The sequence below is a fragment of the Etheostoma cragini genome, chromosome 20 (genome assembly GCF_013103735.1).
Source record: "Etheostoma cragini isolate CJK2018 chromosome 20, CSU_Ecrag_1.0, whole genome shotgun sequence".
NCBI lineage: Eukaryota > Metazoa > Chordata > Actinopteri > Perciformes > Percidae > Etheostoma > Etheostoma cragini.
In genome coordinates, this window is record NC_048426.1 from 9,739,172 (window position 1) to 9,765,452 (window position 26,281).

At 40.1% G+C, this 26,281-nt stretch overlaps 2 protein-coding genes across 6 annotated transcripts; one reads left to right on the forward strand and one right to left on the reverse strand.

Annotated features, from left to right (window-relative positions):
• Window positions 1–2,425: 2,425 nt before the first annotated feature.
• Window positions 2,426–5,678, forward strand: ypel5 (yippee-like 5). 2 transcript variants are annotated; one of them, XM_034857468.1, is made up of 3 exons: window positions 2,426–2,622; window positions 3,673–3,844; window positions 3,970–5,678. In XM_034857468.1, exons 2-3 carry the CDS (start codon window positions 3,704–3,706, stop codon window positions 4,192–4,194), a joined length of 366 nt encoding a protein of 121 aa, XP_034713359.1. In that variant the 5' UTR covers window positions 2,426–2,622; window positions 3,673–3,703; the 3' UTR covers window positions 4,195–5,678. The 2 variants fall into 2 exon arrangements, with proteins under 2 accessions (XP_034713359.1, XP_034713360.1); XM_034857469.1 differs by having other exon boundaries at window positions 2,487–2,525.
• A 3,427-nt stretch (window positions 5,679–9,105) lies between these two features.
• On the reverse strand, window positions 9,106–26,281 carry lclat1 (lysocardiolipin acyltransferase 1). 4 transcript variants are annotated; one of them, XM_034857467.1, is made up of 6 exons: window positions 26,245–26,281; window positions 15,454–15,621; window positions 14,847–15,045; window positions 14,355–14,501; window positions 12,760–12,876; window positions 9,106–10,521 (listed from the first exon to the last, which is right to left on the reverse strand). In XM_034857467.1, exons 2-6 carry the CDS (start codon window positions 15,619–15,621, stop codon window positions 9,995–9,997), a joined length of 1,158 nt encoding a protein of 385 aa, XP_034713358.1. In that variant the 5' UTR covers window positions 26,245–26,281; the 3' UTR covers window positions 9,106–9,994. The 4 variants fall into 4 exon arrangements, with proteins under 4 accessions (XP_034713358.1, XP_034713356.1, XP_034713355.1 ...); XM_034857465.1 differs by having other exon boundaries at window positions 26,206–26,279; XM_034857464.1 differs by having other exon boundaries at window positions 26,175–26,263.

Consider the following 26,281-nt stretch of genomic DNA (forward strand, 5'->3'; position numbering starts at 1 on the left):
TGGATCCTTCCAATCAACTTCCTGCAATCATCCCAGGTAGAGTTTAGAAAACTCTTGTGTAGACCTCAGTCTGCCATGCTGTCTGTCTAATTAACCTTTGTTAGAGTTGTTGTTACAAGCTGTCAATAGTTAGTAGTGAGTTAATGAGTTAGCAGTTTGTTAGAGCCTGTTGTGTTACAAGGCAGTCTTTTTGTTTCCAGTCTACAAAAGTTGTAATTTGTAAGTTGTGCTCTTTTAGTTGTGGTTAGAAATTACATTGTTTACCCATATAGCTCTTTTTGTGTTTTGTTATTTGATATTCCTTTACATGTTACTTAAAACGCCCTTTTTTCCCAAGACCTCTTCTCTCTTTTGTCTTGATTCCTCCAAATTCATCCATTTTATGTTACGTCCAATCTTACAACGGGCCTGGTCGTAACAATTTCCAAATAACAATAACCCCTGCTTAAGTTGACTAAAAAGAGGAATTAAAAAAAAGCATCTGTTGGAAATTGATCTAAATGCCTTAATTAGAAAATTAGGAAAAATTCCAACCTTTTAAGGACACCAATTTTCTTTGTGAATGAGTAATGTATTGTGAATAAATACACTTTCTTCCAGGGGACATGAATATAGACACCCCTTTGTTCAATTCCCATAGAGGCAGGCAGATCTGATCTGTATTATTGAAGGCCAGTTATTTCATGGATCAGGATACTATGCATCCTGGTAAATTTCTCTTGGGATTTGGAATTTAAATAACCCCACATCATCACATACCCTTCATATAGATTGACATTTTTTATTTGCATTGAGAGATGATTTTATGGATCCTCATGCCAATCTCTAGGTATGGTGGGGTATGTGATGACATAACTGGCCTTTAATAAGACAAATCTGCCTGCTTCTATGGTAATTTAACATAGGGGTGTCTACACTCATGCCCCCTGTATTTTAAGGAAGAACATTTATTTATTTACAATTCATAATTTATTCACAAAGAAAATTGGTTTCATTAAAGGTTGGATTTTTCCTAATTTTTTAATTAAGGCAATAAGATCAATTTCCAAAAGTTGATTTTTTTATTCCTATTTTTAGTCAACTTTAGCAGCAGTTAAGCAGCAGTTCCTATACTCACGAGCGTCACTGTATGAATAATTGGTATAAATGTTGATTGGACAGAAACCTTTAAAATCATATCAATGAGATGTTACTTCTCTAAGCTTGCCATTTTCAGTTTTTCTAGAGTAATTGGTAGTAAGTGGAAACTGTTGTGTTTTAGTTTTTTTGAATTTTGGTCACATAAACATCTCTGTTAGCAGTAAGACACGTCATCAGGAGACACAATTCGGAGCTGCTCTATCATTTCAAGGAACAGGACAGAGTTTGTGGACAGCCATAATAACCTTCCATGGAAATTAATACATTAGTGATTCATAATACTACTTAACCATACATTTTCTGCCTCTTTATCAAAGTTTATAGTTGTGGTTTATAGAGAGCAAGTGTGTCATTAATAATATTGACTTCATATATGCAAATCACGAGGACAACATGCGTGATGCATTTCATTTTAAATCATTTTAATACATTGCTCTTTAACTTTCTAGTCATGTCAATGTTTCATATACATAAGATACTTTGTAAACTGTAATGATACATGGAACTTCCTGGTATTTCATAAAGCTCACCTGAGGTTATATTATTATAAGTTAACAACCAGCAATTTAGTGAAGCTGGACAGGTTCACATTTGGAGATGTTATGAGAGATACAATTAGATTGCTAATTAGCCAACTTTATGAGGTTGTCCTCAGATTGACTTTGCAGATAGTCTGACCCTTGGAGTCAAGAGAGAGTATAACGAACAAGTTATCACGATGTGGAGATTTCCAGCAGACCATGTGACGTTTTGTTGCATCAAATAAATGTACATAATGCATCAGAAGGTTCTTGTCGCTCAAAACCTTAAGACAAATATGTCTACCTTTAACCTTTGTATGTTTATTGGTGACATTTTAATATGGGTTTGTATTGAGTATGTCTTTCGGAGTCTTTGTGACGTTTAAATGCCTTTGTGACTATGCCGCAGACCAATTTCCCCACGGGGACAAATAAAAACGTTCTAACTTCCTAAGTCATCATGACATAGAGTTGTTTTACAGTAAATCTTGACGCTAATACTTTTGTATTCTACTTTTACTCAAGTAAAATGTCGAATGCACGATACTACTTTACAACACGATACGACTTTTACTTGTAAGAGAGTAACGTTAGGCTAATTTTGTTCTTGTTGCTTTACTTAAGCAAAATATCGAAGTACATTTCCAACACTGCACGCAAGGTACAAAAAAATACATTAAAAGATACTTACGGTTTATTGGAGAAGTGAAGGTTTTCCTCCGCTCTGCCGACACCTTGTGGAGCACCCGCACCCAAAGTCTACTACGTCATGACCGGATGTTGATACTAGCTAGGAGCACAGTCGAGCGAGCATAGCTCAGACGGGAACAGCTGAAAAAGAACAACAAAGCCACGACGACGACGGTTAAAAACAACATATGCGCGTCTAAAATAAACCTAAAACATCGGTGGCATTATCGCTGGTGGGGACTTACTGTGCCACTAAAGGAAATTGGAAAAGGTAGGAGTCCGTCATTTGGAGCTAAGCAGAAATATACGTCATGTTGTTGTTCGCCTTGTTCATAGTCTCTCGTTGTTTTGCCGTTAGCTGGGACGGCTAACGTAACGTTAGCTTCTTTTGACTTGACAAATCAGTACAACAGCACTCAGCTAACATGTGAAAACCAGCAAACGTGTTCCCTTTTTTCAGTTACTCAAAAGTATGTGTGTTTTGAAGGGAGGCTGTTTTTATTATTCTTTATTGCGGCTTTTATTTTCAGCACCATTCAAAGCTCAGCTGCCATCTAGCTACAGTCAATAACCATCAAAATGCTCAACAGGGAGCTACTTTGACGAGGGGAGGTAACAATAAAACCTGAAAATATAGTTAAGTGAATACCTATATGAGCTTATAATGTCAGTTTTCCTTTTAGACAGTAAACAATAAAGTTAGTAGATATCTGCGAGCCCTGCTAAGTAGCTTTACGTTCCCTTGTATTTCTGGTGAGAAACTTTACAAATGCTGTGAATTCGCATTCACTTTACAAATGTGTAAAATCTTGTTACGTGTTATTTTATATTGTGATGATATACAGTACATATATCGCAATATAGTACATGTTTGGACATCTATAGGAACACAAATGTTAATTTAAAGAAATAAACCTTAAAAAAAAAAAAATCAGTCCATAATGTCTATCATTATCGTAAACAATGATAAAACCCAATCTATTAAATCATTTACATTGATTTGGTAGAGTCTAGTTTACATATGCTAAATGAAATTACCTTCTTCAGACCTGGTCTAGATATCCCAGTCAGGCTGAATCTTCACAGACTTAAAAATCTTGTTGCCTTAAACAGTAACAAACTGAAAATAGCTTCACACACCTAGCTATGTTAAAGAAGTAGCCACCACAGTTATAAACTGTATGGAAAAACATCTTAGACGTCACAATTTTAGTGTATTGTATTGTAAAATGTTACTGCCTGTACACTCTTTATGGTCAAATGCAATTCTTATTTTTATCGCAGTTTCCATCAATAAAAAGCTTTCTCTCTCTTATTTTAGCCTAAGTTCAGTCACTCGTGGAGATTTGACAATGGGACGCATCTTCTTGGACCACATTGGCGGAACTCGCCTCTTCTCCTGTGCAAACTGCGACACCATCCTGACCAACAGGTCTGAGCTGATCTCAACACGCTTCACAGGAGCCACAGGCAGAGCTTTCCTTTTCAACAAGGTACAGGAAGATCAGTGATAACTACCTATGATGTTTTCCTCTGCATCAACCAAGCTACACAGATTCAGTATCTAGTTCCCTGCTTCAAAATCTTTATGCTGCATGTTTGTGTCTCCACTCCGCAGGTGGTGAACCTCCAGTATAGCGAGGTGCAGGACAGAGTGATGCTAACAGGCAGGCACATGGTGCGTGACGTCAGCTGCAAGAACTGCAACAGCAAGTTGGGTTGGATCTATGAGTTTGCTACTGAGGACAGTCAGCGGTACAAAGAGGGACGTGTCATCCTGGAGAGGGCGCTGGTTAGGGAGAGTGAGGGCTTTGAGGAGCACGTCCCCTCAGACAACTCATGAGCCACTGACCTTGGAATAACTTGTGTGAGAAAGCTCACTCCCATGTCCTCCTATCCCTCACCTTTATCCCCTTGCCTCTGCGCTGCGCACCACCACGTGCAGACCCCCCTGCCACCTTCCCGGTCTCTGGCCTACGGCCTTAGATCTCTGATGATTAGAAGATTGGTTTGCTGGCTCTTCTTTTGCTGAAAGCTTCCCCAAAATACTTCCTGCTTTATCTGTCACAGGGCACCCCTTCAAAACAGCTGGGGACACAAATAGGAAGTTGCAACTTCACTTGTTTAAGTGTTCATGCACGACCGCACAGGATTTTTACCACCTCACAAGGCTTCACACTTTTTCATATTGTAGTTGAGCACATGCATGACAATAGACATGGTCGGTCAAACGAAAGCATCACCTAGTTGTTTTATTTAGATAACTGGAGGCAGTAGAGCTGAGTATGTTCATCACCCAGACGGGCAAAGCAAGCGGCCCACTCCGCACAGCTATGTGACATGAACCGCTGGAGGTATCACTCTTTCAGTCGGGCTTGTGCTTCTGTGTTGTGACGTTTGTATCAATGTAACTGGTGAACACTGAATGCAATAAGTCCATGATAGTTGTTATTTCCATACCAGTAACCTTTCATTAGCCTGTAGTTTAATGAATATAATAGTTTTGGAAATCTATGTTCACGTCCAAATGATACCATAAGGACCGCACAGATTGATGTCATATTTAAGTATTCATTGTAGTGTTTGACCATGTGTAGGAGTTTTATTTAGATCTGGCTCACATGATGTGCTTGTATTTTGATTGATTTAACAACATTCTCAATATGTACACACAGTGGCTATGTGTGTCCCATTTTTACACTTTATAGTGTGGACGTGATCTCCTGAACAGCAGACTATCGTGCAATTGAGCCTATAACCTAATTCTTTTGACCACTCTCCATCTGTTACCATGGATTCTGTGCCTGTGTGGTGTGCCGTGTGAAGAGCAACATGTCACTGTGGTGACTTGTGAGGAGCATGTACCTTCAGGCCATGCGTCTTCGGTGTGTCAAAGGAGAAATGTGTCTGAGACGTGATGGAGACATTCTCTGGCTGCCTGTCGGCTCAAAGACAGGATGATGAGAGGATGGGTCTTGCAAGCGTTTGAAAGTTGTCGGAATTTGGAGACTGAGACAAGTTTGGAAAATGATCAAACGGCAGACATTCTCTTAACAGTTAATACATTACAATGTTGGAAACGCCACACTGAAAAAAGGTTGAAATCAGATCTTAAGTTTGCCTGTACTCCATTTATTTAATCAGTTGGATGCCGTCTCCTACTGTCGAACTACTTTCAGGATAGTGACCCATCTTCTTTTTATAATCCTATGCTTGGGGCACATTTGGTCATAAGATGACTTGTTTCTTACTAACACAAAGCCAGGCAAGCATTAATAGTTCAATGGAAGGTTTCAATCAAAATGTCTAATTGTAAAAATAGAAAAAAATTGAGTTATTTTTGGGGTAGGTTGTAGCACAGCATCATGGCCCTGGTGTGACATTGTGCCAGAATTGTTTACCATTTTATTGATAGTCCATTGTTTTTATTTGCTTTACTCTATATGATTATTGTTTTATTGACTGATACATTTATCTTACTGTATATTTTCTCGATTGAAGGTTGGAAAAAAACAAATCCTGAATGGTTGGCTATAGCAAGGTTTTTTCTGTGATTTCCAAATAAACATGTAGTCTTGCTGGGTTACATTTATTTGTCTTATTTGTGCTTGTTTAATAGCGTATGCCTTGTTTTTTGTCAGCAAGTGCAAAACTTGTGTTTCCACAACAGTCTCTTCCTGTAGGAGAGAACACGTGGTTTAACATATTTTCACTTTTCCTCAAGAGGTGTTTGTATTTTAGTTTCCAAAATGTGGCTTATACCTTGTGCGGAAGATACATGTGTAAATAAGCACATATAGATTTACAAACTATGTGTTTGATTATTGTCATGTTCATGTCCATAAAATGATCTTTAGACCTCTAGGTGGCAGCAGAACACAGAGAGATGAGGTGATTTCTGAAGATGTTTTCCCTTGAATGCATGATGCTGACTCCCTTGCCTTCCTCTGACGTTAGTCTGCTTGGCAGGGCTGTGGAGCTTCACTGCAGTCTGGAAATACATGTCAGTTATATTACTCTCTGGAGCAGAAATGTCTACTGAAATATGTGCACTTAAATAACTCCCCAATACAGGCACATACTGAATGAGTTGTTAGAAAAAAGCAAGACATTTTGACTAAAATATATTACATCACTAAATAATATGTTCCATTTTTCCCTCCCTACCTAATCAGCACTAACTGAATCACCCACAATGAAGAGGTTTGACTGCATTGGACTTATAAATAGGCAGTTACAATATTCTCCTTATCCACCCACTAATATTGCAGTGCTGCTGTGGAGTTATTTATATCTCTGATCCTGTTGGAAGGCTTCTTTGTCAGTGTGTCTGTGTCACAGTGGTGGAATCAACAACAGGTCTGCTTTTCTGCAGTCACTTCTGGACGAGCCCTACACTAAGCCCGCAGCTCTCAAGTTAGCTCAGACACATATTCATTATGGTTACACAATTATGGTCACAGCTATTTTTGCATCCTCTGCAGTTGCTTATATTCTTTTGGTTTAGGGATTTAGAGCATTTATGGATTGAGAAGATTGGAGTTTGAATGCTGGACAAGACTAGAGGCAAAAAAGAGGCTCCATCTCCACAGAGTTCACTGTCCTGCCTCATAATTCATAGTCGTCTTTGACTTTGTCCCTGCGTAACCTCAGGATTATCTGCTCTCGTTATTGAAAAAGCCATCGGGCCAGATAAGATCATTACACGGCTATGTTGATCCCGTTAGTCTGCATGCAATTGGATATCCATGGCACAAATCTAGACGGGACACAGTCTTTACTTCTGTGTTCCCAGAAGGAGCTATTTTCCCAATTACCTTTCAGTCACTTCCACAGTGCTATTGGGCAGGACATTGTGCTTCTCTAATGACTTTATAAGGTTAAAGTCATTAGAGAAGCACATCTCTCATGAGGGTATTACCTGTCATATACCCCCATTCAGCTTTCAATACCAGGGAAAAAAGGACACACTAGTGAAGGGTTCGCCTCCTGTGTCATACAGGATGATGTGTGCTTCGTTCATCTTATTTTCACCCACTGTCAAGTCTATCGGAGCAAATTTGAAGTTATATTTTTATGGAGAGACTGATTTGCAGGGGTGGGGGCCAGGGGGACCAAAAAAAGGCAGCAGGAGCACAATTGCACCCTTAATTGGCCCATGAGTCACCGTCTTTGGACAGCTATTTTAGTTTATCATTGGCTTTTTGTCTTTGATTCCATGTCAGCATCACCCCCCCCCCCTCTCTATGCCCTCAGGAGAGCAGAGATATAGAACATAGAAATACACTTCTATCTTTCCACCACTCTGTCTTCACACACACAAAAGGAGTGACATCATTGTGTCAGCAGGAGAAAATAGCATGCTTTCCATTGACATCACTCTACATCCCGTTGCTAGGAGACAGGGGAGTCAACATTAGTTACTATGGTGACTGTACTTCACCTTCAAAGCTCCTGACCTTTTTGGTTATCTCTGGTAGACTAGAATATGTGTGTGTGTGTGTGTGTGTGTGTATGTGTGCGCAAACTGTGGCCCTAGTGTTGTGTAACATGAGCATTCAAGGTCTTGTTGACTCATTCACTGCAGTGTAGTGATTGTTATAGTATAGTACATTCTAGATTAAAGGGCTACTGAGACAATACGCAAGGTGCTCTGCAGTAACTTAAAATAGTCAGTTCAATGAAAACTCACTATCACAATTCCTACGTAATGTAATGTCACAATATAGCGCTGGCAATATCTGACATTTTAAACTGATGTTGCTGTACATCTAATGACATGAGCTACTTTATCAACAGGCCAGATGAGTTTAATATGAATTGAGTATTAGTATGTAGTGTGAAACTCGAAAGAACAATGGCTGGTAACGTGAATGGGTTGATATAGAATATTTATTTAGATGTACATTTCCTCCTGTAAGAGACTCTTATTTACCTGAGGACAGTGACATTGAAGAGGTCCAGCATCAGCAAGTGATTGTAACATGAGCAACAGAAAACAGCACAGGTGAAAGAGTAAGACATGGAGATTCACAGCTGGATCACAGTGACTGAAAACAGCCTCTTTACACCTAAACTACATATAAACTATATTCATATAAACAAACAATGACGCTTGTCATAGACATTTGTCTCACGAAATAGGGTTGAAGTGGTCATCTAGATCCCACATTGCAGTGTTACAGAAAGTGCTATAGACTGTCTAAGACACAAATGTTTCCTGACTCACAGAATTAACAGTTTGAAATGGTATCGAGTGGCAAGGAGAGATCGGTGGCTAAAAGTGTGGTTGATGCGCCACTCAAATCTTGTTTCACTTTCTGTCCTTTTTTGGCACAATTGGAGTAGCTTCCTCAGCTGTCATTTTCGAATTGAGTTTAGCAGGCGCATCAATGCCAATCCTCTAGAGAGGGACACAGGCAGAGGTGGGCATTACAGGGCTTTTTTGGATTAGGTTGAGTTCATGGCCAGTTTTCCACTCCAAGTCTGGTCCTCTATGCCACCCTGCACATTGAGGGGTAATGTTGTCCCAACAGGACATTCTTCCACCGCAGCACCACCACCCACATCCTGCCTCTACAAGGCATCCCTTCATTTCCAAGAAAGGGCACAAATCTGCTTCTACAGACAGGTCTTTGATCCTGATAAATTGATGACTGAAAGTCTTACCTCAGCGTAGCTTTGGGTAACCTTACCAGCGGTGGATGAGGCTACCCTTTCCTAACAAAATCAGACTACATTCTGTTTGGTCCTCTTTAAAATCACATCTGATTTTCTCACCTTTGGCTTTTATGTGCAAAAGCTACTTGAGCAAAGAAGCAAAATAACATAGTCTATGTTTCCTGACCTACACAGTAATAAACATCATCACAGACGTTATCTCGGAGGACTTCCTAGGAAAACCTCATTCCCCAATTTGTATAAAAAGGTAATTATACCCAATAAAAGGTAAACAATGGTACACATATCTACCTGTATATTCCTTAGTTATTCCGTTGCTAGTGACTACAAATCAAAACTGATTCATTTAACTAGTCCCATCAGTCTATTCCAGCTAACTATAGTGCTGATTTCAATATTGGCTAGAGTCAAGTCGTACAGGTGGTCTGTACTAAGGCTCTGCTCCATATTTAACAACAATAATATAAAACCAAGGGCCACAAAGCATACAACAACATCAGTTACAAAGACATGGCAACAGTATGGCAAATACTAACAGCATTGTTTCATCATGACATAACCACACTGAGGTTCTCAACAAACAACTACAATAAACACCAATAACATTAACTGATAAAATGCACCGACAGCAAGCTAAATAACAGAGTTCATACAAGGAACGGATTCAAAGGGAAAGTGACACATTCTGTGTGATAAATTCCTCGAATCCAACACATAACTCTAAATAACATTCCTATTTTTCTGCTTCAAAAGAAAGGTAAGCTCTCTCTCCGCTGAGACCATGCATACCGTCAGGAAGTGAACTCATTACTCCTGTTCCTTTCTAAGGCATGGAGCATTGGGTCCTTCAAATGGATCCTCTTGCCCCCTGGACTGAACATGCCAAGACAACTGAGTCCACGGTGTCCTTGCTGAGCAAAGGTGGAAACATACCATTGTCCAGCCACCCCTGTTGGCCATCCTCACAGCAGCTTTCCATCCAGCCCCTTACTCTTCTCACCCGCTTTGGCAGCGATTGTCTTCCAGTATCGGTGACAGGCCAACTCTAGCAGCTCCAGCCCGCCAATCAGCTTCTGCTGGCCCATATACACTCCAACCATGATCAGGCAGTAGAGCCTGAATGGCGCCCACAGCCACAGGCCAGTGAAGCACAGAGCAATGAAGCTGCTCCAGTACAGCAGTGAGGCCGCTTTGATCAGACTCACACGCAGCTCCGTCTTACAAGGTGGCACACGCGCAACACCGTCCCTATCAAAGGCCCGGGGCTGGCCTGAGTAGAAGTCCCGCAGACGGATCTCCTTCTCAGCCCAGCGCTCTCGACACCAAGCCTCCAGGTCGGAGGAAGAGTCGGGCAGGGAAGCTACCGGGTAGCGGCGGACGTGGAAGTGGATTTCACGAGGGAAAAACCCCATGATGAGATGGCGTTCTGTCTGAGGGATGTTCTTGGGGTAGGCCACGGTAATATCATGGACGGCATCCAGGTTGTCTCCTAGGAATAGGGACACAGTTTTAAATGATCACAGGAACATCACGTGCTGGTATAATAGTCCAATAACCAAAACAAGACATTTAACTATTGCAAAATCCTAAAAAAATAAAAAAGCTGTTTAAAATACATTTTCCGTCACAGCTTTTTTTAAACTACCCGGTTTCAGACATGACACCACTGGGAGACTCAATATTATTCCTTTTTTTACATCCACACTTGTTCTTGGAACTGTTTTAAGCACCATTTATAATCCCAGCTCTTAGTGCCATTACTCATGTACCTCTAATTTTCTAGTGGTTCATCCTCTCAAGGCAAGGCGAGGCAGCTTTATTTGTGTAGCGCATTTCAGCAACAGGGCAATTCAAAGTGCTTTACACAAAATCAGTTAAAAAAAGAAAAGAAAAAAGAAATGAACAACCATTTAAAGGAAGGCAACATCAAAAAGAAAGGTCTTCAGCCTTGATTTAAAAGAACAGAGTTGCAGCAGATCGGCAGTTTTTTGGTAGTTTGTTCCAGATGTGAGGAGAATAGAAACTGAATGCTGCTTCCCCCTGTTTAGTTCTGACTCTGGGGACAGAAAGCAGACCTGTCCCAGACAACCTGAGGGGTCTGGGTGGTTCGTCGTGTAGTAGCACATCTGAAATGTATATTGGCCCTAAAACATTTAGTGATTTATAAACTCGCAAAAGTATTTTGATATTAATTCTTTGAGGAACAGGAAGCCAGTTTAAGACTTAAAAAACTGGAGTGATGTGAACCACTTTCTTGGTCTTAGTGAGGACTTGAGCAGCAGCTTTCTGAATCAGTTGCAGCTGTCTGATTGATTTTTTAGGGAAACCTGTAAAGACACTGTTACAGTAGTCAAGTCTACTGAAGACAGCATGGACAGAAAGCACGGACAAGTTTACCAAATCCTGCTGAGACATAAGTCCTTTAACCATTAAACCAAGATTTCAAGCCTTATCTGTTGTTTTTAACATTGGTGTTTGAAGCTGAGCGCAGACTTTTAATTGTTCCTCTTTTGCTCCAAAAACAACTACCTCAGTTTTTCCTTCATTTAATTTAAGAAAGTTCTGGCACATCTAGTCGTTAATTTGTTCGATGCACTTAGTCAGTTTTTGTAATGGACTATAGTCCCCTGGCGATAAGGTCATGTATATTTGTGTGTCATCTGCCTAACTATACGTAACTTATTTTGTTGTTTTCCATAATCTTTGCCAGTGAAAGCATGTAGATGTTAAACAGAAGAGGCCCCAGAATGGAGCCTTGGGATACTCTGGACGTCGTATTTTTATGCTCAGATGCATAATTACTTATAGACACTAAGTAGTCCCTATTCTTTAAGTAGAATTCCAACCAGTTTAGTATTGAGCCAGAAAGGCCAAATCCGTTTTCCAATCGGTCTAGTAATATGTCATGGTTAACCGTGTCAAATTCAGCACTGAGATAAAGTAATACCAAGATTGAACCTTTGCCACTATATGTGTTATGGTAAACTACACTGCAAGTTGTCAAAAAACTGCTTTTTAAATAATTTTACTAAAAAACTGCCTTCAAGAGTACAATGAGCTTTATGCCATCATCATTGATCTACAGTGCCCTTACACCACACACATAGAGCTGAATGAAAAATCAAGTGGATAGGGTGACACCTGCCAGCGCCTGCTCCTGTACAGCTCAGCTCTACCAAGGTAAAAATAGAGCTGACAGGGCCACAGTTGACGTGGGACAAAGACAACATGCACAGCATGTCAGTCAGCAGTGCAGAGAGAGGGAGAGGAGAATTGGCTAAGTCTGTTGACATCACAGTGATTCACAACACCTGCTTGGACAGTTAGTGCCATGCTCAGCATCGAGGGCAGGTGCGGGATGAGACGGCACGGCCAGAGGTGGTATTTAGGAACTCTGGACGACTACCAGAATGAGCTCATAGGGAAACATGAGAATCTCAGCGGTGTTGTAAGGGTTGGCAGTAGGACGAAACCTAGGTCTGAGACTCTGACAAATAACAGGTATGATATCTCGCCTACACTGATGTTACTACAATCATCATGTAAGCATGTCATTTCCCCACGGTTTTGCTGAGAAACTTTTTCCATCACGATGACTGTGACCAAATAATGCCCATCAGCAGAAATCTTGCCATTTGCTTGCACACTAACAATATATATTTTTTTATAAATAAGCCAATCACTCATGTTTATTGTAGACATTTTATAATTTCAGAAATAGTTGAACCTTTTCGTAGTCTGTCCACAATGAAGGTGAATCCAGTGCTGCGGGGATGCAGCACATACTCAAATTTCGGCAGGTTGTTTTGGGCAGCAAACACATCACTCTTTGCTCTTGTATTTTCTACAAGAGACACAGATACACAATATGAATCAGATTTATAGGCCAAGTATACTTTGACTTTGGTAGGAGTTAACTTTCTATACAAAGAGACATACGGTACAATAGTAACAACAATAGTTACAAATAGGACATAATATCAGACAAGTACACATGGAGTGGGATGTAAAGAGCAAAAACTAATAGTGCTAAGTATTGTGCAAGATGCATATTGGAATGATAACTATGTAATGTGTAGAGAAGTGGGTGAGTGGCCCAAGTGGGGATAGCCCCTCTTATTCAGTAGAGTAATGGCAGTAGGAAAGAAACCTCTGGCAACTGTATTCACCATAATACGTTGTTTTAACTTGTAAATTATGTCACATATGTTGTATGTGGAAAGTATTCTGATTGGGGAGCAATCAACTATGTGTATATACATATATTTGAATCTTTTGTCATGGCCATGCAGCTCGGTTTGTGACACAGGTAAGGACAGGCCATGTATAATTGTTTACTTATTTTAAGACACAACTGGTAATTTAATTTGTTATGTGCATTGGACTGATCACGTTGCTCTATTTTCTAATAACAATACAATTAATACTTATTATATTAACATACAATTAAGGTAATTCAAGTTCATTTTAATGACTCTTAACAAGCCAGCAGTATTAGTTTGATAATAATTTGATTCATTTTGACTGTGTACTTTACAGCTGCTTATATACTGAGTAGCTTTGTAGCTTTATAGTCTAATTTATAATCTAAAATATCACTAAACGTATATAAACTGTGAAAGACTAATTATTCCATATAATGCATCCTTATTAAAAAATAGAACTTGGTAGATAAGAGATACAATACACAAACCTGTGACATGTCATTCTTACACAATCTTTCATTAAATTTACACAAGCTCTGCAAGCTTTAAAAAGGGGTCATGGAAATGTTTAGAGGGGCTTAAGTGCACTCTGGACCTGATCCTGTAGATGGAGGTCTGTATGTACGCCAAGAGTAAAAGACAAGACGACTTCCGCATTAGACGACAGTGCATGCTTGTTTGCGTCAAATTAAGCCTTGAGGTTTAAGAGGCTTAAATGCAAACGTGTGCGCTTGCAGACACACAAAATGCACAGGCGCAAAAAACATCAAACAGTCTTTAAAGCCCTTAATCTGCTGGCCAATTACGATGTAACTCAACTGGCCCATTCTAACATCATGATATGTAAATCCCAGTAAAGCTACTCATGACTTTGATTGGCTTCTTTGTGGTCTGAAAGGGCTTTAGACACTGGGGTTGCTGATGCTTGGATTGAAACAAGATCAGAGCATTCTTGCAGAAATGACTGTGTGGGGCGTGTGTCCATCATTTTTGCTATGCCTTTTCCATTGGAAATTGGGTTTGCATAACAGTGTTATTCTCACCTTTGCACTAACAACTGAAATGTAGGCTAATTGTCCCAAAGAATGGATAGAGAGATGCATTGTTTAAAACTTACCAGTGAGGTCTGTGCCCTCCGGGAACAGCAGCAGTTGCAGTGGCTCTCTGATGTCACAGAAGTAGTCCAGCATGTTGCCCATGTGCTTCTTGTCATCTTCCCAACGGCGCTGAATAAAGACGAAGCAGGCCACCTGCATTGCCCAGCCTGGAAAATATATACAAAGTCTTTACATGTGTGATTGATTCATTCGTATGCTAAACCTATGCCTATGTTTTCCAGGAAAAGCAACCAACTTTGGCCTTTTCCATCAGAGTACATATGCTCTGCGATTCTACTACTCAGAATGTCCATTATACTGTTCTTCTTTTAAATTTAGATTAAGCCGTACCTCTTCCTATGTTCAAAGTAAACTACTTTGCAGTGATGTAATAATGGTTTTGAAGAGATGCTTTGCAAAGCATATATTATGGTATGCAGAAGTGTGCAAGTCTGTGTGTGTGTGTGTGTGTGTGTGTGTGAGAAAGGACAGAGCCCCCACTGTGTACCCACCAAAGCCAGGCACAGCCTTCAGGGCAGCCTTGAGGCAGATCTTCTCCAGACGCAGGTAGCTATACCTCAGCAGACAACACCAAAGAAACATCCAGTCCAGGCGGGTACGGTGGTTCATAATGATCACACTTCGCTCCCCCGGAATGAAGCCATCACCGGTTATCACCACCTTCACACCAAATACCAGCTCCAGCAATGACTACAGAGGGAAGAGACGCCAGGACAGAGGAAGGATGATTAAGAAATAGTACAAGAGAGGGAGGAATGGAAAGGGCAGTAAGAGAGAGCAAAATGGAGATGGATGTAGAGGAAGAGAGGAGAGACTGGTAAGAGTGAAGGTGATAAGATACATTTATGAGAGTGAGAAGAAAGTAAATAAATAATGCCTTCAACTCCTGCGGTCACTGTAAACAAGATTTGCATAATGGTTCTCAAGGGCAATCTAAATAAATGGGGAATACTTCGGATGAAGCTAAAAATATGAGATTACACAGGGAGGCATAAATAGGGCTGAGCTATGGTGACTGTGTCTGTCAAACCCAGGTAGCTTAAGGCCATCTGGCACCCACGTTAGTAGGCTAAGTAAAGGTTAAGCTGGAGTACACACCACAGGTAGGGTGAGCCAGGTAGCGACGATACGATCAGTGATCCAGCGGTACCAAGAAGGAGACAGCAACATGAGGGGCAAAAAAGGACCCAGCATGAAGACACTTCCAAAAAAACTACCCAAAAAAAGGGTCACCACAAAGTACAGACCCCGCACCGACACCGCCATCTGTGGAGAGATGAAGGAGACACGGTTAACCCAGTCATAGGGTGAGCCGACGTTGTTTTGTTAAGACAAGAAAAACGATGACATTTATGGAATGAATTCCTGACTTGGATTTCCACTATGGAAAGTAGGCTCGCTGAAGCGGAGCAACTCTGTAACATGAAACATCTGGGATTATCGACAGTCTCATCAATAGCAAGGACTGCTGTTCTGTTGTTCTTCTGACATATTTTCCCACATTACAGGGCAGACATTCCTAGTGTGGAATGTAAATAGAGGAACCTTTCTGCGTGTTGGTAACAAATTGTGGGTGTATGGTCAATAAATCAAGTGTGGTTGTGGCCAAAATATTATTCACAGTCTTTACAGGTGCATACACAGGACACCTTTTAGGACGTTCACAACATAAAAGATTGGTGGTTAAATATCCCGGCTGCATCCACTGAAGCTGTAAAATATGGTCAATAACTTTAAAGTGTATCTGGAAATTTTAACAATGGCTACATTGTTTTTGTTCTCAAAATAAAGCCAACACGAAGCTAAGTGTAGGCAATGTGACAACATGATGAGACAATATACTGTACAACTGATGTAAATCAGAGATTTTGCCATGCCGTTGCACTTGACTGTTTTCTTACACCGTGGTAGCTAACCCTTGTGTGTGAGTCATTGCACTGATTCGATACCACATAACTTATCTCTGTATGTATTTAGTAATGTCTTACAAAGGCTTTATGCTATAGTGTATATATATATAAAAAAAGGAAACGGTAAATTCACAACAAAAAAATCCACTACCGTAGTAGAAAAAGCATGCCAGCACACCTGAAGCTATGGTAATCTTTGAGTGCCAACAACCAATTTATCATTCACACCGGTGCAGAATTTACTAGGCAATTTTGAAAATAGCAAATGAAGCAAGTACTTTGAGGAAAAAACACAAATTCAAACTGCATAGACACCAGTAAGCTACTCTAGATGAACATAAATGGAAAGCATTAAAGTAGACTGAATTAGCATGGTTAAGCATGTTCGTAACGGTTGCTGCAACACAGCAGAAATACCTTGGTCATAAGATCCCTGAGGGAAGGGAACTGAGCCTGTAATCCTTCTGTTATCCAAAACCAAGTAACAGGAGCTTCAATTGTCCGTGGTTATGCCAATGAGGATCCCTTGTCATTTCAATGACATCAGTGGTGACCGCTTCAGCTTCCAATAGTAATGCTACACTTATGGAACATGTCCCTCCATTTGTGTTCAGGTGTTTCCAGTTATTTTGCCTGATTAGACCTCTTCTGAGGACTGTGTGCTTGACTGGAATCTTCCTCTCTCTCTCCTTCTCATTTTGTTGCACCTGTTTCGATGTACCTTATTAGTACGTGGACTTTGGTCCAAATGCTTCACTTGCTACATGTTAAGACACCTGTCTGTTTAATATGGATTCAAACAAGGGTCAATAATATCTTGGGCTTGTGAAATGATGTTCAGCTGTAGACTTATTTGTGTATGGGATTTTACAATTTGTGGAGTAATCTGAGATTGTGAGCGAAGGACACGCAAATGTCCTATTTATTAGGGCTGCTCGATTATGGGAAAAATACTAATCCCCATTATGTTGGTCAATACTAAAATCACGATTAGTTAACACAATTACCCATTAACCTATGGATATAATGGATAGTGTCCAGGGTGTAATCTTTTAGTGTCTTTTATCTCACAGAAAGAGTCTTTGGATCAGAATAAAATTGGTTTTACTAGTGTGAGTCGGTTCAGCTTTTACAGATATCACACATAACTTTACACAGCAAATGAATAATTCCAGATGCACAGCAACACAATCCTGTGTCACACGTCACATTTTCACTTAACTATGACTACTTACTAGCCTACTGTCATTACTAAACATTGTGCTAAAATATGAACAATGATGTTGCCCTTAGTGGGCTTATTTATTAGATAACTAGAGAAAAATCCAGCACATAGACGGTGGAGTAACATTACGTGAGTCATTTTACATACAGTTAACAACATCAACAAAACCAAGAGCTGTGGAACATAACTATATTTCTTCATGTTGGTTTTGAGCGGTAGGCCCATGCACTAAGCTGGAAAAGGTTTTAAACAGTAAGTGAATACAGGGAGTCTGCTGAGAGATTTTATGGCTTTGGGAGGGTCGAATGTGCGCGTGCGAATGTGCGTGTCATTCAGAACACAAGACAACATAAGAGTGTTCTAGCAAAACAGAACATGGCAAAATAATCGGGTTTTCTCGATTACACTATTTTGATGATTGTTGGGGGCCAAAATTGAATTTTAATTAATTGCACAGCCGTAGAGCCGTAGAGTCAATTCAATTGAAATTCAATTTTTATCTATGTGTTCAACTCTAAAGCACGTATTTTAATCCTGTTTTTATGCCCGAGCTGACTAGCCAATCAGTGCGTTGCCCACTGACCATCCAATCAGAAGAGAAGTCAAACTGTCTAATCAAGGGGAAAAAGGCTCTTTTCTGGTTACGCCGTCTATCTAGAGCAAATTGTTGTCAACATGGAAAAGATGGAGCCAACAGTTCCTTTTTTAGTTAGTTTTACTTTATTTCTGTGTCATGCCAAACATTTTCTACTTTCAAAAAATATGAAAAAAGAATTGAGCAAAAATGACCAAAGTAGTACATACAAATTCCAACAATCATCTCACTAAATAGCTTTTTTTCTCTTCTCCACGGCTTTCTCAAGATGCATCATCCATATTTACTATCTGTTTTTATCTTACTTAATCTGCAGTTTACAATAAAAAGGACAGTAAAAATCAAAAGAGAAAAACATTTACTATATTATTTAAACAACGTATCGTCCAGTTTCCACAGTCAAAGGTAAAATACCAGATCTCAACTGAGCACATAGAGATCTTTGCCTATTAGACCAATTATATACAACATAATTCTCCCTGCCATATACAGGTTTTATTGTCATACAAATACGCAATTGTGGCTTGTTAACCATATATCGTTGGCCCCCTGCTCTCAGCAAACACAGATTCTTTAAACAGACCAATATTCAGTTTTTCATTATTAAAAAGCAACTCTCCAAGCCCATAGTTACAAAACAATTTGCATATATCTTTAGACCAACAACCACAAATTTGTTTGTCCCAGAGAAATATTTGCCTTTACCCATTTGCATCCATATCAAGTAAACAATTTGATAAGCGAGTTATACATATCTTCCAAGCCTCACAATTCCCATCCCATATATCCCACTATAGCCAGTGATGGTGCCCATTAATGCACAACCAGAAAACACATTATGGCACTGTTTTGCACTAATTCACACATTACTAAGGCCTCTGACCCCCACAGTAAAAATTGAGCAAAGGGCACAAACAAGCGTTTCGAATATGCACTTTGTTGTATCGATAATCAACTAGGGCTGAAACATTGAATAATTTGCCCCCAAGCTTCGTTACATCAAAGTAACTAACGGTGTACGGCTCACTGAGTTCAATCTCTCCAATATTGCTTCCTGTACAGGTGTTGGGTGGTGGGGATGATGGTGCTGTAGACACCAGACAGAGCGTTGCAGTTTCTGGGGATGCAGAGGCCGTCGTGGTCCTCCCAGGCCGGGCAGAGGAATATTCCCTGCTGAACAGCAGCGACACACTCCAGTTGCAACACCACAGTTTCCCTTGATCCTTTGCACTAAAACACATAATAGTATATATTTCAATTACATGAAGGACAATTAGTCAGCTTTGATAAAATATATATACAGTGACAACTAAAAAGCAGTGCAGTGGCAAAGCATGCATTGCACCCACACTTTGATATTTAGCACTTTGGTTTAAATTTGAAATCAGTGATATGTTGTGGTGGCGCACACACTGTGTGGGTGTCACCATGCACATTCTATTTTCGTTTGCAGCAGCGCAACATGCAAAGGGTCTGGGTGATGGTAAATATATAGATGAGTGAGTATGGCGATTAATAAATACTCTCTCAGCCAGTCACATTACTTGTCTCATAGCTCTTAATCTGCTGTACCAATCACAGTTAAAAGTTATAAACACATCTCAGCAAACAGAGAGCTTTACCTCTGTAAGTGTCTGGATGGAGTGTCATGACATGGACACACATCACCACAAATCTAGACCCAAAGACAATTGGAGTATGATTTCCAACGATAAAAAATAAATTTAAATGGTGAGTGGACCTACGCTATTTTAGCAATAATTCTAATGTATCTCACCCCCGAGATGCTACTTCTTGCTAGAAAAAAAAAAACTGCTCTGGAGCACCCATTTTAGAGTCTGCCAATTGCGGCCCAACTCAAAACAATACACTGTAGCTATATTGCAAACCGCTAACATTATTCACCCCTAAGTGCCTGCGGCAGTATGTCGGGAAGCACCTGCCTCAACAGCACAACAATATAAATTAGCCAACAGAGTGAAGCGGCTAAGACATTAGCAATGCCCACATAAACTAATAAATATGCAAATCAAGTAAACCTTGGACGCACGCACAGCTGTCCTCATATGTCTGGTTAATTACAACGTAAAGTTTCACTGGCATGTTATGTGCCTACATGTGTAATTAACCCACCTGTTTCCCAGAAGGATCAGCTCCTCCATGTTGGCCATGGGCAGTGGAAGAAATAGCCTCCGCGATGCCATAGACTTCAACGGAGACCAGTGAAGTCAATTAGAAGCACATCTCCAGTGACAGCTGAGCGTTACTGCGCAGCCTCAAACTGAGCGTGATGACGTAGATGTGACATAAGCAACATGTCTGAAAGTTGTAAGTCTTCTGGTAGCTGTGCCAAGAGAAATCTTTTTGTGGGTAAATGTTACTATTAGATATGAATTCACTTGCAACATAGCGAAGTATTTCCAGTCCATCAAAACGTTGCTGAAATATGTAGTGCCGATGCTTAATGCTTCTCCCTTGACTGTTGGCCTCCAAGTTCACCCGGTTGCCTGCAAGCTTCTCCTGACTTATGGTCATTTCTCTCAGCTGTCCTATCAAAATAAAGGCCTAAAATGCTGAAAAATATCTTTTAAAAAAAAGAAGAAGAAAGTTGCATGGTTATGACACAATCGATAGCCTTTTTTTTTTTTACAAAAACCTCTGCTATGTGATAACGTGAGATACAAGGTAATGGAGCCTTTTATACATTGTCATGTTTCTTTAAAATAAATGGACAAATAGGGTCTTTAAAATGCTTCAGATGTAAAGTTATTCGCTGTCAAAGTGACGCCAAAATGAATAGAAGTCAATGGAATGCTAACGGAAGGTGATGGCTTGTTAGCCTCAGAATCTCCCCATAGGAGGTACGCTTTCTGGATGCTCACTCACCCCCTTGGCGCTGACTCCAACATGCTCCAAATGGACAAAGTAAACAGAACAGAACATTTTGCCCGCTGACTGGACAGTTGGACTTATCCTCTGATTGGATGGTCAGTGGGCAAAGTGCTGTTTGGCAAGTTAGTTAAGAGTAAAAACAGTCAAAATGTATCCTTGTAACTTCCGGCATTGACACACAGACAGGAAATTTGTGCCTGTTAGTCAAACTGTGAAACCTGTGAAAAAGTTTTAAATTATTCCCTCCACATGTTTTGATTACAGATGCACAAAATCAGTCTACAGCTACAAAACGTTTTTACACATGCAAATTAAATCCAAACAAAAACATTTCACATATGCACAAGATAATTCTTCAGCTGCACATCATTTCACAAGCTCTAAATATGAATTACCCTTTTTTGTTAGGACTATGTGCCTGTTCAGAATGGGCCGATGGCAGGAACTTTTTTCCCTTTGCACTGCTGAAATCATGAACCACGACATCATCAGTGCTGTGGGTTTGGCTCTATTTACTTGTAAAGAAAGTTAGAGGCAATAGAACATCTATCTTCCTTTTCCTCCAGCACAGTGCACAGACCCTATCTGCAGTACTACATGACACGCCCAAGCCTCGCTGTTGCTCACTGAACACACGTGACAGAGAGAGGCGTCTGTGGGGACTCGAGAGTACTGCAGAATTGTGATGGTAAATTTTCCTCTTATTCACCAATGTATATTCGCCGATGGTGGCGGAGCTGCCACGCAAGGCGCCGGCCCAGTACATAACGCGCCCGTAGCCTCGCTGCTGCACCTGAGTCAGTGACAGAAAGAGGTGTTGCGACCTCACCGTCTCTATACAATATGGCGTCTCTCTTCGTCGTCAATCAGCCGCCCTAAAGAAGCCATCGCCCGCCTGCACGTATGGGGACACACAAACGCACAGAGGTTCCTTGTTTTATAGATAGATATAATGAAGGGCTACATCAATAAACTAATAACAGTAAGCAGGCTAAGTGTCTAAAACAACCATAACAAACACTACGATTAACTAGGAGTAAGAGCAAGTCAATTAAAGATTAAAGGGGAAACACTGCAATTCCTGACTTGATTAGGTCCTGTCCCTGCTGAGTACGAGCTGATGCTACAGGGAGACATTTTATCCAGCAGGTTTTTTTTCTTCTTTTATAACTGTGGTTCACACTTTCCACTTCAATTACTGTTGCGATACCACAAGCCTTTAGTTAAGACTACCTACCCCCAACACTCCCATCAGCTTGCCCTCGTTGACACCCTGTGCCGCACCATGACGCAGCAAATCTCACAGCAGCGACCAAAGTGGCTGAAGGTGCATTTAAAGGATGCAAGTGTGTTTGTGTGCATGATTATGCTGGCAGTAAGGGTTTAAGGGTTACTGGCTTTAAAAACGGAAAATGTGAGACACGAGAGAAAGGTGACAAAACAAGCTTGCTCAGCACAATTAGGCCAATTGTGTCCCCACACACACAAAAAGCACACCCTTGGGTGACTCCTGGAACAAGCAGACAAGCCTATTTATACATACAGTAAAAATGCATGGCACACCTGGAGTCTGCGTTGTGAGAAGTGAATGGAATTATGGACCTTTAGATGTTAAATAAACAGGTTTTCTCGCGTTTGGTGTCAACACCCGGGACATAGTATTTTTATAAATGCATCCACGCAAACACTTTTGTTTCCATGCTCCAAAGCAAATACCACTTGTGGTTTGATTTAGTGTCATCCATTTGGGTTCTTCATTTATTTTTTCAAGATAGTAATGATTCCGAAAGTACTTCCCCCACACACCACCACACGCAATGCAAAGCATAGGCCTGCTACTCATATTCCAAGTCTAAATTCTCTGGCAATCCTTTTGCATTCCTTAAGCCAAGACCAGACATCCCAACAGAGAAGAGCAGAGTGAAGAGGTCAAGCATGTCAAGGCTAAACAATGAACTTATGAGAGAGTGTGTGTGTGTGTGTGTTTTAAGAGACAGAGGAAAAGAGAGAGTGGAAGAATCAAATAGATAATGCTGTAAAATTAATTGCAAATGGATTTAAGGGAAGGAATATTTTTAAAACCCAGAATACACTCCAGAGCTGAGCAGTAGGGATGTAGATCTCAAGTTCAATCACAATACAATATATTGATTCTTTGGCCATCGTAGGATATTTGCCGATATCTTAAGTCTGTCACAGTATGATTTTGAAGCAAATCAGGAACCTGCAATCGATTAGGGACAATATCATATGACAATTTGATACAGTTAGATTAATATCAACTGATAAAAAAAAAAAAAAAACTAAATATGATTTATCAGTTTCATAAGTGAGATCTTCCAGGCATTTTGATCAGCCGCTGTAGCCGACAATGGTGAGTTATTTTAAGCCAAGAGAGGGGAAATCCGGAAGATATGTTTGCTGTGTGTTTATTGATTGTTGCTGTAATTCTAAGCCATTAAAATGTGTTCAGTTGAGCGGAGAGGTCGTCCCCTCTGCTATCTCTCTGCTTAACTCTGGAAAGACTAGGTAACGTCGCCACATAAGGTACACTGGGGTTTAAACTTTTAATGTTGTGGCATTTGTTTTTGCCATTTGGTTTCAGATTGTATTTAATTGATGTTGTTGTCTTTGTTTTCATCTACTGTGTGTCAATTATTTGCTACTGCAGCAAAAATGAATCGCCCCTTGGGGACAAATAAAGGTTTCTGAACTTGAACTTGAAGGTTGTCGTGTTTTTAGCAGTTCCAAGCGTAATTCTAAGCCCCAAAAAGTGTGTCTGTCAGTTGGGTACAGAGCTCCATGTGAGCGCGGGCTTTTATGACTGTCAATATAGCCAGCATCTAACATAAGCTACACCCCTGTGCTGTTAAGTTTTGGTTTGCGGTATATTCTTGGGTTTTCTCTGGCCAAATTTTAACTGGTCCAATCAGCGAACAGAGGGAGTGTCTGAGAATGATGACATTAAGGCCTCGCGCTAGAGTTGTAGTTCCGTAATGGCGGGTGGAGAAAGATACAAGCAGAGCCATTCAGTCCATTGTGGAAATGCTGCCAAATATCCAGAAGTTAAAACCCGAGCAAGAACAATCTATAGCAATTGGTTACTGTAGACTCAGAGTGGCTCTGGGCAGATCCAATAGTTTTAAACTTCAACAGACACTTGGCAATGGAGAGTGGCCAGACTCACCATACAAATGTCTCCAAAATGTAAAAGATTAAATGACTCTCTCTCTATTTTTGAATTTGTACTGCAGTAACTATTTTAAACACTAGTTGTCAGTATTACATATTGCACCTTTAACAACCTTCCTCAGTCCGCACCCCTCAATATTTCCACAATCAACAAGGGTCTTATAAGGGGAAAATGAAGCAGTATTGAGAGGAGGAATAAAACACAATGCCAAAAATTGCACCATACTAGCTAATTAAAGCCTGAGTTAAACGCTAGCTATCAGTAAACAGAACGTAGTGGCTTGTGTCTGGTGTGTGCACCAGTGTTATGCGTTTGTGCGTCGGCCCGCCCCCCAGTACTGTGAAACAGTAGCCATTTAATTCACTTTGTAACTGTAAGAGAACTTGAATGGAGAAGAATTTTCAATATGCTCAAATCATCTCTAAAATGGAGTTTAGTTCTGTTTGTTTTTCAACAGTAAGCTATTTTGTTACAAAGAAAACAAGTGTTATAGCTTCGGGTATTTATTTTACTTTGGTATGTTGTTAATAATTTGCATAGTTAATATTGTTCTTTGGTGTTCTGTTTATACAGGTTTTCAAATGTAATTAATAAAAAATATTTTTCTCATATCTGGATTACAATATATGCATGCCTTCTGGTAATTCAACAAATAAAAATAGTATATATGAAATAAACAAATGGTATAGCCTATTTTTATACTCTTGTGTGATTTACTTAACAAATGAAAAGTACTGAGTATTTCATTTTTTTAAGAACTTTAGTGCAAAATTGACAAAATTAAATGGTGCAAGGATCAGGACGTAAAGCGTAGTTCAAATTACGAAAACATTACAGTAACTAGGGATGTCACGATAAACGATACCACTACTACCTTCCGGTTCTTAAAATTAAACAAGACTTTGCATTAAATAACGAAGACATTTTGATATATTAAGACTCATTTCTTTCAGTCTCTGATATGTCTGAACTGGTTGGGGTGTATTATCAGATGCACAAAAAGTCTGAATGAGTAATGAGTTTGGGAGCAAGGTGCATGGCTGTATAGTGGACCTTCCTATACCATTTTGAGTAATTCATTAACGCTGGGTATTTGCTGATATTAAATCAACCTGCAATAGGAAACCCGGACTAAACGTTGCCTCGTTGATGCAGTATGATCAAGACCAACACATCGATTATTATCTACCGTGCACACATTTTCCATAATCCCAGGGTGGGGCAAATAAAGAGCAAGGACTTTAACCAGATAGACCAGGTTAGCCAACGTTTAACTTTAACGTTAAGCTAAGTGGTTACACAATCAGGCCCTAAACAAGATTTCCCATGTTATGTCTGTAAATGATCATCCATTCGGTTAGCACGTTGTTTTGCAAATAATGATTTAACCCTAGCCTTACATGCAAATAAGTGTAACCCTTCAGATTAAAAATGGTGAGATGAAATGTGACGTAATAATGGACTGGTTGATGTTATGATAGTTTCCGTTAGGACAGTTTCTGCACTTCAATGGCCATTTCATTGATAAATTACAACTCTACAGTAGATTGTGCTGCATATAACGTTAAAGTATAGGCTACTCGGAAAATGAGAGAAAGCTAACGACAAGGCTGACACGAACAACATGCATGCTAATTTAGCAACCGAAATCCAACATAAACAGAAGACAGCTCATGCTAGCCGATGTTAGCCTGCAAATATTAACAGGACTGGATAAGGCACTAACTACTGTCGAAATATATATTACATACTGTCGGATGACAAAATACCCACCTCGTGTGTTTCTCCTCCCGAATCAAAGTTTCAGTTAGGTGAGCTAGTTATGTTAGCGTTAGCTCCAATAAGCACTTGGTTGCGACATAGCAAGTAGCTATGCAAGTCAGTAGCAGCTTGCTAGCGTTAGCCAAAACTTGGCAACAACTGCGTTACTAGTCCTTAAAGGTGACGCCTGTTTTTCGCGGGATAATAGCCCACGACAAGCTTTCTTTGAGTGCCTTTACTTACTATGACTAGAGCAAAAGTAGAGCCGCCTTACCGTTTTGCTAACACGACCTCTCAACTTGTTACCTCTCACCTGTCCTTACACATAGACATCAACAGGGGGTGCTGTT

Coding starts and splice junctions, on each gene's coding strand:
- ypel5 (XM_034857468.1), top strand. CDS start 3,704: ATGGGACGCATCTTCTTGGACCACATTGGCGGAACTCGCCTCTTCTCC. Junction 3,845..3,969: donor GAGCTTTCCTTTTCAACAAG/GTACAGGAAGAT, acceptor TCCACTCCGCAG/GTGGTGAACCTCCAGTATAG.
- lclat1 (XM_034857467.1), bottom strand. CDS start 15,621: ATGGCGGTGTCGGTGCGGGGTCTGTACTTTGTGGTGACCCTTTTTTTG. Junction 15,046..15,453: donor CCTGGCTCACCCTACCTGTG/GTGTGTACTCCA, acceptor TTCCCTCTGTAG/TCATTGCTGGAGCTGGTATT. Junction 10,522..12,759: donor TGTGGACAGACTACGAAAAG/GTTCAACTATTT, acceptor CCCTATTCCTAG/GAGACAACCTGGATGCCGTC.